The following is a 13840-nucleotide window of genomic DNA, read 5'->3' as shown; positions in this document are numbered from 1 at the left end:
TCTAAATATGGTAAGTTTGCTTTTTATGTTGGTGGATTCATCCAAAGATTATAGAAAAACTACTGTGAATTATGTATGAGATATTTGCATTTTGCAACATGTCAAAATGTGAAAACAACTTCAATTATCTTAAATTTTTCTGTCAACACAACAATTGCACCAGTTTTTTTAAGACCAATTTTACTGGCCTAAAAGCAGTCTGCAGGGTTTCTCGTACTTAAATGTGTTAGGCAAGTGACCAATCACACCAAACTCTGGCTTCAGGAGTTGATAAGTTGACTAGTTGGATTTGTGGGAGGGGGTTGCATTTATGGAACCTGTATATCAGTGCATGTTTTTGCATGTTGCTGCAATCTGGTTGCATTCTCAAGCCTCACCCTGAAATTGTTCCATTGCACTGTCCTGTTATTTACAGTCTGAGGTTACTTTTGAAATCACTTTAGTGTAGTAAGTAACCCTATAATAATGCCTTCATTAGCCTTCACACCCTATCTCAGTGGCTCAATCTGGTGATCTGATTCAGAATGCCAGGTCTTGAAGAAAGCAAGCAGTACTTTCTAATGTGAAACAGCAGGAGATGTAGCCTAAAGACATGAGAAGAAAAGACGCTGGCCGATTCCCGGCTGCCTAAAATGCAATCCAAGAGAACAGTTTGAACATGCACATCCTCCTAAAGTGTGCCTCTTCAGCACAGTTCTTAAAAACACAACACGGTGAAAATTATTAACCTTAAATGAGCCTTCATTGGGACAACTTTGTGTTTCTGGGCATGTGTGAATAAACAGTTTTGTAAACTGGTGTATTTTTTATTCTTTATTGGTGTATTTTTTAAGTTTGCAAATCATACAAACTACACATTTGAAGAGTTTTGATAAAGAAAATGTAGCTATCAGTTTTTATTTATTTGCAGGTTTGTCATATTTGGTGTCATAAGATCAATATGCAGATCTCTCCAGAACGCGAACTAATACTGAGCAGCAAAGCTGTACGGAGTAAAACCTGCTTTGAACCTTACTTTGCCCCAGGCTTAACACCACAACCAGGTGGACAGTAATCCAACCAGACGACAGCTTAGATAAAGAACTACACCTTTGAATCTTCAGAGCTCTTGGCTTTACATACATGAGGCTATTTTGAGGATGTGTAATCCAAACCTAAGTGTAACCCTAACACTGCACCAATAAGCACCTGCTACTAAGTGAGCATTTGTGGGGCTAAAAAAAAAATAAATAAGCCAAATCAAACTTTTGCCAATTTCTACCAACGAGAAATGCTTAAAAGACTGTACCTCTGTTGAGATTGCTCTTTAATATTTCCAAAATGTTATTTTATAATAATATCTTCCATGTTTTGTCTTCTGTATCAGCAGCATTAATAAAAAAGACTCTCGTCATGCTATCTTCTAAAATCCATGGCATGGCTGATAAAAAATTCAACAGTGTTCTTTGAAATATGTCTTGTTTGATATTTCAATCCTGTGAACTCAATTTCATTTAACTTTACGTATATTTTAGAAATAATTTTATCTGTCAGCTATAATATCGTATGCAACATTTGTTTTAGCTTAAAACATTTTCTATTTGTTTTTTCTACAGAGAATGTGAATAGTATTTAAAAAAAAAAATTAAAAGAAATCCCAAACAGCAACTTCTGTCTTTTTCCTCCATGGATGAATTGGTTCAGTTTGGCACCCGTCTGAAGACACAACTCACGTAAACAGATAGCTACAATAAACAGTCTCTATTTACATTCACAAACTGCACAGCTCTCACTGGTAAACTAAAAATCCAAAAAAGGAAATGAAAAACCGAAAATGAACAATTTGGTTAGAAAACACCAAGACCTTAAAAAACACCCACAGCTTGTATTAAAGAAGCAGTAGATATTTTGCATTTTTTGTTGAGGTGTACGGTGCATCGTAAAATATGCAAATTAGGCCAGTTGAAATATAAAATGTGTGGTTCAGTTGTGTTAAATCAGAATCTACTTGTGATTTTATAAGCCTTTAACAGAATGACAACTGTAAAACAATGAAAAAAGAAAATAGAACAAAAAATTGTATCTCTTTATTTACTCATTTTATTTGGTATCATAGTTCCTACTTTTCTCCAAAGTACAGGAATCTGGCATCATAATTTATTGCTAGGGTTCCTGCTTATAAAATTTACCTCCTCTTTTGGACACTTTTTAAAGAAAAAAAATTATTGTAATTACTGTAGTATTTTGTTGGAATGATTCATTACTTTGCGATTGCAATTGCTACTACCTCTGGGTAAACCTACATATATACTGCATTGCTTTAGCTTTGCTGTTAGAGGAATTTATTTCCCAGGAATTACTCCCGGTGTTCAAAATTGTTTGCTATAAAAGCACCATGCATAAAACATACAAGATATAGTTTACAAAATTTGATGTGAATACGTTTGAACACCAAATTATTATCACAATGACGCCTGTCACAATAACAAATTTTGCCATATGATAAATTGTTCCAGAAGTTATTGCATTAAATGATAATATTGTTATTTTGAGAGCATTTTTCAGTAATATACTAGTAATGGCAAAATAATACAAGAACACATTCTCAAAGATCAATAAACTTTAGATTTTTATGAACATATAACACTGGAACTGAAAGACTTTTTAAATATCTAAAGTAAGTGAACAAAAACAACAAAACTTTTCCTTAAAAAAAAGGGCTAGTTAAGATCAATGCACCAGACTGAAGACCTTTGTCATCCAGCGCTTGGTAGAAAGAGAGAGAGAAAACAGACAAAAACAATAAATCATGCAAGTGAAAATTATTGAGTTTGCTTTAAATTATCACGCGATCAGTTGGAGAATTAACAAAAGCAAAACAGCATTCTTATTTTAAAAGGACCTATGCTGCATTCAACTCAGTTGTTAGGACTTTTGGGTTACATATTGTGAAAGCACTAGTCACCGCAAAAAGGGATTTAATTCAGTTTCTAAATCTTCTGCAATCAGGTTGGCTTGATAGCCATGTTAATATCATAAACTGTATTTGATTCTATGTGGTTAATAATGGTGATGTAGTTCACTGCACTGGGCTAATCTAAGGGAAACCACAAGCACTTAGTACACTCAGTAAAAAAAAAGAAAGTCATTTGTTGTTTCCACTCTAAACTGAACTTTCTATTGCTCATTTCAGTGTTCGTGAAAACTTCAGAATTTTGCATGGGAGGGCCTCAGGCAGGACATTTTCGAAACAATGTATTCAGGTGCTGCAGATTAGTACCTATTTAGTAGAAGGTATTATAGTGAGCTCTGACATTTGCATGTTTTATACTGCACTTATGAATTTTATACATTCAGCAAATTACAGCTACTATTGTTGTTCTGGGTACAGCTTCTGAAGTTGACAGTAATGATTCTAATTCAGTAACTTCCCCATTGAACTGTTATCTGATATTTATATTCATTGCTATTAAAAGTGGTTTGAAGCCACACATATCTTTACTGTAAGTTTTGCTACAATGATCTGTTTAGAAATTTGAAAAAAAAGGAAAAAAAAAACATGATTTTTTTTTTCTTTTTTAAAATTCAAAACATTTTCCATCACTCAGCTCACTAATATACATTTTATTACAGCTGGTCCCAATTTATTATCCCTCTTGAAAAAAAACTTCCTGGAAAGCAATTTTAAGGAGCTATTGAATATAGACATTAATATTCAAGGATAGATACCTCTCATTATATCAATCCTTTTAAATTTAATTTAAAACACACTTAAACACAGCGGGTTAACACACAGTTTTGCTTTCCTTTCCCTCATCTCTGTGCCACATTCTGCTCAGCTTCAAATGCGATGCAATAATTACGCAGTGATGTCAAGTCGAGCAGCCAACAGAAATACCGAGAACTGTTGAGGAAAGCTGCACCATGGAAACAGATTTAAATCCTAAACGATTCAGCTCCCCTTTGTCACCTGAAGTATCTGCTCCAAGACAAACACAACTACGTCAGACTTTGGTCACAACGTTGTCGGACACGTGTGAAATCAGCGCACTACATTGTGTAGCGTCCCGGTTGAATAAGATGGTCTCTTAAACTGATGGTTCACAGTCCTTTATTGAACAGCCTTTTATTGTGAACTCACCGTAAGAGCTACAAAATATACAAATAAAATAACATTAGTACTCAAACAGTGTTGTTCTGACCTTAACATATAAATCTTTTACCTTCTATGCTAAAATTATGTTTTACAATAGATGTATTTATTAAAATCCAAAATCCCTGTCACGAAATAAAATGCAACGTATTTCAACTGTTGACGGTTGACCATAGTAAATCAGCACCATCTAGTGGCAAAACACAACCGTCACACCCAATAGAGAAATACACGTTCCGCAGGAAAAATAAACATATATACATGACAACACACTCACCTTGTTCCCTCATCAACCAAGCGCCAACCAACCGATTGTCACCCTGAATCACACCCCAACTATCTCCCCTTCACTCCGACTCGTTCATGTCAACTTTCTCTGCCCCAACGGCCGCGCTACTTCTACCGTTTTGCGTCAGTCACCTTACCGTTCCAAGCCCCTTTCAAAATAAAAGCATCGACTATCATGTCAACAAATACATGACATGAGGAGACACAAAATATTAGAAAAGTCATTTACACTCCCACCAAATCATTAGAGCTTAACTAAACAAATAGAGCGATAATGATTTCCTTCAGAAAAAATGACCTGTAACCTTTAACCTCTATGAAAACACGAGACATAAGAAAGAATGCAACTTAAACTTAAGACTATAGTTAAACAGTTTCTAATAATAGAATCAGTTTCTGCACTGGGCGTTCCACTATAGAAAGTTTACGGGAACTCTGCCCATTCTCCATCTTCCGTTCTCCAAAACGAATCTTTACTTTTCTTACAAGTCCATCTTTATCTGTTACTACGTCCATTACGCGTGCTAATCTCCATTCATTGCGAGGTAAATCATCCATCTTCTCCATGACAACATCTCCAATCTTCAGATTTCTCTTCGGAGTATGCCATTTCTGCCTTGTTGCGATGTTAGATAGATACTCCCTTTTCCAACGTGACCAAAACTGCTCTGATAGGTACTGCACTTGCCGCCATCTTTTCCGTGCATAAATGTCTTCCTTGATGAAGTTACCTGGAGGGGGCAGGGCTGCCTTTGATTTCATGGTGAGCAGATGATTTGGGGTCAATGGCTCTGGGCTGTTTGGATCACTGAGGTTATCCACTGTAAGAGGTCTGCTGTTCACGATCGACATTGCCTCATAAAAGAATGTCCTTAAAGATGAGTCATCCATCCTGCCTGACGAAAGTGAAGCCGTCGAGCGCAGGATGTTTCGAACCGTCCTGATTTGCCTTTCCCACACACCTCCTGTATGGCTTGAATGAGGCGTGTGCATGTTGAAGTCACACTGCTTCTCAGCCAGAAATGTGATAATGCGGTTAGTGTCCACTTGTTGTAAAGCTTCCTGCAGCTCATTTTTAGCTCCGACAAAGTTGCTTCCTTGATCACACTTTATCTCGCTGACTGCTCCTCTTATGGCTATAAAACAACGGAGCGCATTGATAAATGCGTCTGTAGTCATATCATCTAACATTTCTATGTGCACTGCTCTGCAACAAAGACAAGTGAAAAGAAGTCCATAACGCTTGTGCACCTTTCGAGCTTGTTTGGTTAGAAAGGGACCAAAACAGTCCATTCCACAAAATGTGAATGGTGGCAATGGCTCTAAGCGCACCTTTGGTAGATCAGACATTCTTTGTTCCTCTGTTCCTCTTCTGAGTCTGCGACACTTTACACATTGGTGTATAAATTTTGTTACAGCTCTGTTGATGCCAGGAATCCAAATTCCATTTGACCTGATCTCATTGATTGTCATTCCTTTCCCTTGGTGTTGCACCTTACTGTGGAAATGAGCAATTAATAGCTGAGTGACATGGTGACCCTTTGGAACTAATACTGGATGTTTCAGTGAGGAAGAGAAAGAAGCATCCTTTAGCCTTCCTCCCACCTTAAGGAGTCCATCACTATCAAGAAAAGTGTCCATCTGAAACAGCTTGCTTTTGTGAGGAAGTGCCTTTCCATGTTTAAGCATCTTTATCTCCTCTGGATATTCATTTGCTTGAACATCTTTTAGAATAACACATTCAGCGTTTCGTCTTTCTTGTGCTGTGCTGTGACCTGTTGTTTTATCTCTCTTGGCACAGCGAATCAGTCGAGCAACAGCTTGAGTGGATTTGTACCAAGAAGAAAACTTTGTTAACTTGTCTGCCAAACCTTTCTTCTCTGTTTTGAAAGTGTTCAGCGCATGTGCCCTTTTTACTTCTGGATCTCCAAGTGGTAAGTCCATGTTGATCTTTGCAGCTGGAGGGATTTCTTTGTCCCACAGAAACTGTGGCCCTTTGAACCAGTCTGATGAGATGAGTTCACCTGCGCTTGAACCTCTGGAGGCAATATCTGCTGGATTTTGCTCAGAGGAAATGTATCTCCACTGCTGAGGGGTGCTGTTGAGCCTTATTTTTTGAACTCGATTGGAGACAAATGTGTGAAAACGGCGCGCTTCATTATTAATGTAGCCTAAAACTACCTTAGAGTCCGTCCAGAAATACTCATCAATCTGTGTCAACCCAAGCTCATCCTTTAACATGTTGCTTACAATAATGGAAACAACAGCGGCTGTTAGTTCAAGTCTTGGTATTGTTGTTACCTTAATAGGAGCAACTCTGGTCTTTGCTGTAACTAAAGCACAATACACCTTATCATCTTTGTTTACATATCTTAAATACGAACACTGACCATAACCATATGAACTTGCATCAGAAAAATGATGAAGCTCGGTTTTTACTATTTGGCCAAAGTCTTTAGGAACATAACAGCGTGACATTGTAATTTTCTCCAAGTTCTTCAAGTCATCTTTCCAGTTATCCCATACTGGCTTTAGTTCACTGGGAAGGGGATCATCCCAGCCTGTGCCTTGTTTGCATGTCTCTTGAAGCACTCTTTTGCCTGTGAGTACAAAGGGGGAGATGAATCCCAATGGGTCGTACAAAGATGCAACCATAGATAGAATGCCACGCCTTGTAGCAGGTTGGTCATTGGATTGAAAGCGAAACCTCAGTGTGTCTGAGTCAATGTGCCAGTGAATGCCTAGCGCTCTTTCAAGTTTGGAGTCATTAAATGCTAGGTCACATGCTTGCAGTGGAGAGGCACGTTCAGATGATGGAATGCTTTCTAACACTGTTTTGTCATTACTTACAAACTTGTGTAGTCTGAGGCCACCTGAAGCACAAAGTGTTTGAGCCTCCTGGGCGAGCTGAATAGCTTCCTTGACGCTTGCAGTACTTGTTACACCATCGTCGACATAGAAATCCTTCATTATGAACTGAGATGCAAGGGGAAACTGTGTCTCGTTTTCTGTTGCAAGATGTTTTAATCCATAATTGGCACATCCTGGTGAGGATGTGGCACCGAAAAGATGGACTTTCATTCGAAACTCTTGAGGCTCAGTATTCAGGTTGCCATTTTTCCACCACAAAAATCTTAAATAGTCTCTATCTGCTTCATACACATGAAATTGATGGAACATTTTTTCAATGTCACATAATAATGCAACTTGATGCCGTCTGAATCTGATTAGAACACCATTTAGATTGTTCAGCAAATCTGGGCCTGACAGCAAGTGATCATTCAGACTGTTACCTTTATATTTTGCTGAGGCGTCAAAGACTACTCTGAGTTTGTCTGGTTTTTGGGGATGATATATTCCGTGGTGGGGAATATACCACCTTTCTCCTTCTTTTGCTTCGTTTTGAACTTCCTCTGCATCACCCTTCTCTATGACTTCGCCCATAAACTTTACATATTGCTCCTTGTACCTTTGGTCCTTTGACAGTTTGTTTTTGAGGCTTTGAAGTCGCACAGTGGCCATTTGCTTATTGTCTGGTAACAGAGGTCTCTCCTTAAAAGGCAGTGGCATTTCATAATGTCCTTCATTGTTTTTATAAATTCCTTCCTTAAGTGTATTCAGAAAGAGAATGTCATCTTGAGACACTGATTTGTTATCCTTGCTATCATCCTTAAAGTCAGACTCGAGAATCTTGAGTGCATCAGTGGGAGTCATTAAAGGGAGTTCTTTGACTGTAACTCTGTGGCACACAGTAGATATGCTGAAAGAGTCATTGTGAGATGATGTGGGGCCTACAATACTCCAGCCCAATGCTGTGCAGACAGCATAGGGTTCACCTTCTCCTCCTAAGATGACCTGCCTTGGTGCTAATGCCTTGGAACAGTTGTAGCCAATTAAAAGCCCAACTTCACATTCTAGCTGTGGTGGAATCTCATTCACTATTACCTTTAGATGATCCCATTGCCTTGCCGTTTCACAGGAAGGAATGTGAGAGCGGTTGACTGGTATACAGTCTTTAGTGTAAGCAGGAGGGAGTTCTATTATTTCTGAGGAGTTGTAGCCTCTCACTTTGAGACCTGAGACACGCTCGCTTGGCACAACTGCATTTTTACCAAGCATTGTGGTGAGTCTTAATCTTATTGGGGTTGACTTAGCTTTGAGACTGTTAGATACTTCTTGGTTAATGAATACTGTATCACTTTGGGTGTCCAAGAGTGCATAAACAAGCCTTTCTTCATCTGGTTGTTGCTCTGAAGAAACCCATACTGGTACAATCATAGAAGTGCTTACACATTGTTCATTGGTTTCTGCATTGAGAGACAGGGTTGTTGCAGCCTGTTCTGTATTCGTTTGAATTTGGTTTGTCTGTGATTTGTTGCTGTCATAGTTAAAATCGTGCAGACAGGTAGGGTGTTTTTTCTTGCACATTTCACATGCAAGTCGGTAACGACAGTCCTTTGCGCTGTGTCCGGGTTTGAGACAACCGTAACAAAGTCTTTTATCTTTTATGCATTTTCTTCGTTCCTCAAGTGATTTGCCTTTGAACTGAGGACAACTGTGAAGCTTGTGTCCGTTGTCTTGACAGAGCATGCATGGTGGTTTAATATTTGACCTTTGTTTTGTGCTTTCCGTTTCTGTTACCACCTGCGTATGGAGAACACTGGAGGTGGGCCTTTTTTCTTTCTGGTAAACTTTACTGGTGGTTTTGGTGACGTCTGTTGAGTGGAGAGCCTGAAATGACGTGATGGGATTGCACACAATCTCAGCTTCAGAAGACATGAACTCAGTAAAGTGCCTTAAACTTGGAAACTTCCCATTTTCTTTCATGTACTGAGTGGCCTGACGATTCCACCTTGCAGCTGCCCAGTTAGGTAATTTTTGAACAAGTTTTTGGTTCTCCTCACAATCATTGAGAATGCTTAAACCTTCTATGTGTGGCATAGCTTCATGACATGTTTGAATGAAGTCAGCAAATGCTCTAAATCCTGCAGAGTCATTTGTTTGTATCTTTGGCCATTTTGCCAGTCTTTCTCTGTACGCTTTTTGTACAATAAATGGATGTCCATACCTTTGGTTGAGGCGTTCCCATGCATCCTGGTAAGCATCACTGTCATTTCTGTAGAAGATGCCATCAAGTGTTTGTCGAGCTGAACCCCCTACATATTTCTTTAAGTAGTACAGCTTGTCTGCAGGTGATATGTTCCTTTTATCAATGAGTGCAGCAAATGAAGCTTTCCACTCGATGAACTCTATTGGGTCACCTGTGAAAGTGGAAGGCTCGGGCATTGGCAGTCTGTTCATGGTGACACTGTCCTGTAAAGCTTGGGCTAAATAAAGAACGTCTGCTTGTGGAGGTGAGGTGGACACAATGTTGCTTTTAGGGACTTGAATGGGAGCAGAAACTATGGAAGCCTTCTGAGCTGCTCTGGTACTGTCAACATGAACACTGCTCTCACTCTTTATCTCATGGTCATAAGTTATTAATCTAGCTCGAGCAGCCTTTAACTCTTTTTCAGCTTTTAATCTCTCTAACTCACGTTTTTGAGATTCTAGCTCCTTTCTCTGTCTTTCCTCCAAAAGTTGAATCCTTTCTCTTTGTTTTTCTTCTTCTAATAACACTTCATACTCTGCCTCCTTGGCTGCCAACTCAGCTGCAGCCTCTGCTCTCTTTACAGCTACTACTGACCTTGCAGAGTTTGAATTACTGGCGTCTGAGCGTTTACTTAAGTATGTGATAGAAGAACTGTAAATGGATTGAGCATAGTCTGGATTAAGAAGTTCACGTAGACGAGCCTTCACTTTCCCACTGTCATAGTCATCTATGCCTGAGAGTCTTTCATATGCAACTCTGATAATGTCATTGGTGACTGCTTCGCATGCATCTATAAGTCGCCTTGTGTCACTACAGGGAGTAATGATTTCCCTTATTTCTGTATATAAGTTTATGACGCCATCTCTTTCTTTTTCTAAGATGTCCATGAGTGAAGCAATTTGACTGTTTGTTATGTCTCCTTTTAATTGCTCTCGTGACATACGTACTTGCCTTTTCCATTGATCATAAACTTTGATTAGACGTTTTTCCTTTTTGTGGGCCTCCTCCTCCTGATATGCTCGCATTTTTTCTGTGGGCTTCTTTTGACGAACAGAGCATGGAGGATCCTCTTCCTCGTTGACAGGTAGGTCCTCTGTGTACTCTGTTTCCTTTTCAGATGCTTCCATGCTGAGGACAGGGCTATACCGTTGACCATCAAATCCCAGAAGACCTTACTTGGAGCCGTGAAGCTGGAACCTTAATGTGGCTTTCACTGGGACCTTGGTGCTGAGAATGATTGAACTTCTTCTTAGCTCGGGGTGAAGCTCTTCTCAGCTTGGGTCAAGCTCTTACTGTAGCGTCCCGGTTGAATAAGATGGTCTCTTAAACTGATGGTTCACAGTCCTTTATTGAACAGCCTTTTATTGTGAACTCACCGTAAGAGCTACAAAATATACAAATAAAATAACATTAGTACTCAAACAGTGTTGTTCTGACCTTAACATATAAATCTTTTACCTTCTATGCTAAAATTATGTTTTACAATAGATGTATTTATTAAAATCCAAAATCCCTGTCACGAAATAAAATGCAACGTATTTCAACTGTTGACGGTTGACCATAGTAAATCAGCACCATCTAGTGGCAAAACACAACCGTCACACCCAATAGAGAAATACACGTTCCGCAGGAAAAATAAACATATATACATGACAACACACTCACCTTGTTCCCTCATCAACCAAGCGCCAACCAACCGATTGTCACCCTGAATCACACCCCAACTATCTCCCCTTCACTCCGACTCGTTCATGTCAACTTTCTCTGCCCCAACGGCCGCGCTACTTCTACCGTTTTGCGTCAGTCACCTTACCGTTCCAAGCCCCTTTCAAAATAAAAGCATCGACTATCATGTCAACAAATACATGACATGAGGAGACACAAAATATTAGAAAAGTCATTTACACATTGCATGTGTTTTTTGTCGTACATTAATAATTTATGTCGGTAGTGTCCAATGTGCTTTTTCAAACACTGCTTATTTGCAACGTAAATCAGGAGGAATGGGGTACCCCCATCTTGTGCCCAATGGAAGCAATACAAGAGAGTTTTCCAGCACAACACTGGTGGCTATAGTGGCTCCAAGCTTGGTGTATAATTTGAAGCATCCCTTTTTGCTTAGGTAAAGGTCTATTTCACATCTTTTAAATGAATCTGAACTGTAATTAATCATCTCTGGTTCAAAATCTAAAATACTTTAACTAGTTTATTCTACATTAAATGGAGCAGCGTGATATTTATCAACTTATTCTATTTCTTTATTGCTACGTTTCTACATCTCTCTATCTGAAAGAGAATATTTAAAATGTTAAATTTCTTGTCCTGTTATTCACATGTTACATAACAAAAGTCACCGTTTTCGCAGAATGGGTTTTGTTAGCGAAGTGGACGTGTGCTTCAGCAAGGGGAAAGAGTTTTCAGGAATGTCACCCGGGGAACCAGTTGTGAAAAGAACCACCTCTGATTATCAAAAACAATCTGAGTAAACTTTGAATTAAGTACATCATTTCAGTATGTTAAAAAAGGAGTAGAAGAACCTCTGAGATTACATGCCTTATTTGGTCTATCATCCTTGTTGTAGGGCGTATTAACACAATGGTGCCAGATATGTGTGTATGCTTTCTGACTGCAAAGTTCTGTTTCATTCAATATTTAGCAAAAGCAGAAAGGAAATCAGTGATAAGATGCCTTGCATGGTCAAATGTTCTTTCCTGATACAGAACTATATAGGCTTGCCATGTATATACACAACAGGGAGTCAAAGAGGAGTTAACAACCCAAGCAGGCAAGCACATTCACTTCAAACCATACATCAGCACTGAATGAATCCTACAATACTAAAGTTTTATTACTGTTACATCTCAATAGATTTGCCATACAGTGACACTGACAGGAGATCTAACCACTGGAGTTATGTCATCACGTGTAACAACACAAAGCCTCGTGGTTTTGACAGCAAATGTGGCTTAAAGAACATCAAAGAGTCGACGTGGGGGGAAAAATAAGTGTGGATCATCGTCAAGGCATTAGACGGTCTGACTTACCGAGTGATTGACTCCCCACATGAGTACGCTTAGCAGAGGGTCGCTGGCACGGAAGAGCTTCACTTTCTGAGCGACGAAGTGTTTCTTCTTCGTCTTCGTTTTGCTCGCAATAGATGCGGCGATGCTGGCCGCCGAAGCCATGTTTCAAGCAAACTGGGTGGTTGCTGCAGTCCGTCCGATGGATGATGTGTAGAGAGCGTCTCCGCTTGAAGCTGGCACTGTGGCCTCACGATGTAGTAGTGTTAACGCTATTCATTTAGCCACCGAACAAACCTAATAGGCCGAGTGTTCTTTTAATGACAGGAACAGTTTGGGTTCCGTCTTAAGAAAGGATGAGACGAAGCTAACAATACTGCTCTCCTGCACCTAAAGCCGTCCTCCGCCTCCCTCAGCCCACATCAACACTCTTCCTTCCTCGACTCGTCTGGAGCCCTTACTGAGCTGGCGTTAGCATAGCTAGCTACACGGGATAGCAAACACTAAGTGTTAATATAGTAAGATAATAAATATAAACACTGACAACTGGAGAAAGGGCAAATTCCCGTGGGAAATGGCGAACAAGCTAGGTTTTATCTGCAAAAGGGAATATTAATATGACAAATGAATGACGCTAAACGACTAACCGGGCAAACAGCTATAGTCCTTCCGACCTTCGTTGGCCATATGACGGTACAAAGCAGAAGCAGGCTCCGCTGCTCGCTGCTTCTTCGCTACAAGCTAACCAGCGCTACTACTAGCCAGCTTTCAAGGTCCTCCTACGCGTTTGTAATCAGTCCGTAGAGATGACAGGGGCGTATCCTGTCATATCCATGCGCTGTTCGAAATAAAACACCGACCAGCAGATAATACGACGTTAATGTCCACCGGAGGTCAGCTCCAACTCCGCAGCACTGATGTTCATGTGTGCTGCTGTCAAATGACAGCTCGACGGATGGGAGGTGACAGTCCGAGCCGTGCAATGTCTGCTGCTGCTGCTGCGCTGATTCGCCGCACCTCCCTCCCTCCTCACTCAAGCTTCCCCTGTCCTTCACTAGCACATACCAGTTTTTATATATAGTCCTAAATTAAAATTAGTGTTTAACTACACAGCAAACATTCAACATTTAGTACTTTGTTTTCTATACATTTTCAAGCCTTTGTTTGAATAGTGATGCATCAGCAGAATCCCACCGGACATTCCCAGTCCTGGGTTTGCTTAGGATGAGATAAATCACAGGCTCTCTTTTCAGGAAGCAGCGCGATAATGTCCCTCACTACCAGCGAGGTAATGTCTGTAGAGGTCAT

At 39.8% G+C, this 13840-nt stretch overlaps 2 protein-coding genes across 7 annotated transcripts in view; both read right to left on the bottom strand.

Annotated features, from left to right (window-relative positions):
* The window catches only part of pip4k2aa (phosphatidylinositol-5-phosphate 4-kinase, type II, alpha a), a 39543-nt gene extending 26019 nt beyond the window's left edge, over positions 1-13524 (bottom strand). For 3 of the 5 annotated variants that reach the window (XM_032551252.1, XM_032551253.1, XM_032551254.1), the window contains exon 1: positions 12557-13523. In XM_032551252.1, the coding sequence (XP_032407143.1) occupies positions 12557-12697 (141 nt within the window). In that variant the 5' untranslated portion in view covers positions 12698-13523. Of the gene's footprint in view, positions 1-12556 lie in introns of all 5 variants that reach the window. The other 2 variants (XM_032551255.1, XM_032551256.1) reach the window with 2 other exon arrangements.
* Positions 4033-11414, bottom strand: LOC116711757 (uncharacterized). 2 transcript variants are annotated; one of them, XR_004337324.1, is made up of 2 exons: positions 4410-11414; positions 4033-4128 (listed from the first exon to the last, which is right to left on the bottom strand). XR_004337324.1 is itself a non-coding variant. In XM_032551249.1 (2 exons), the coding sequence occupies exon 2, from the start codon at positions 10637-10639 to the stop codon at positions 4787-4789; it is 5853 nt and encodes a 1950-aa protein (XP_032407140.1). In that variant the 5' UTR covers positions 10640-10896; positions 11178-11414; the 3' UTR covers positions 4074-4786. The 2 variants fall into 2 exon arrangements, 1 of the variants encoding a protein (XP_032407140.1); XM_032551249.1 differs by having other exon boundaries at positions 4074-10896; positions 11178-11414.
* Positions 13525-13840: the final 316 nt, after the last annotated feature.

The sequence above is a fragment of the Xiphophorus hellerii genome, chromosome 21, assembly GCF_003331165.1.
Source record: "Xiphophorus hellerii strain 12219 chromosome 21, Xiphophorus_hellerii-4.1, whole genome shotgun sequence".
Lineage (NCBI taxonomy): Eukaryota > Metazoa > Chordata > Actinopteri > Cyprinodontiformes > Poeciliidae > Xiphophorus > Xiphophorus hellerii.
Note: the sequence above shows the minus strand (reverse complement) of the source record. Positions and strands in the feature narration are given on the sequence as shown.

Coding starts and splice junctions, on each gene's coding strand:
- LOC116711757 (XM_032551249.1), bottom strand. CDS start 10,639: ATGGAAGCATCTGAAAAGGAAACAGAGTACACAGAGGACCTACCTGTC.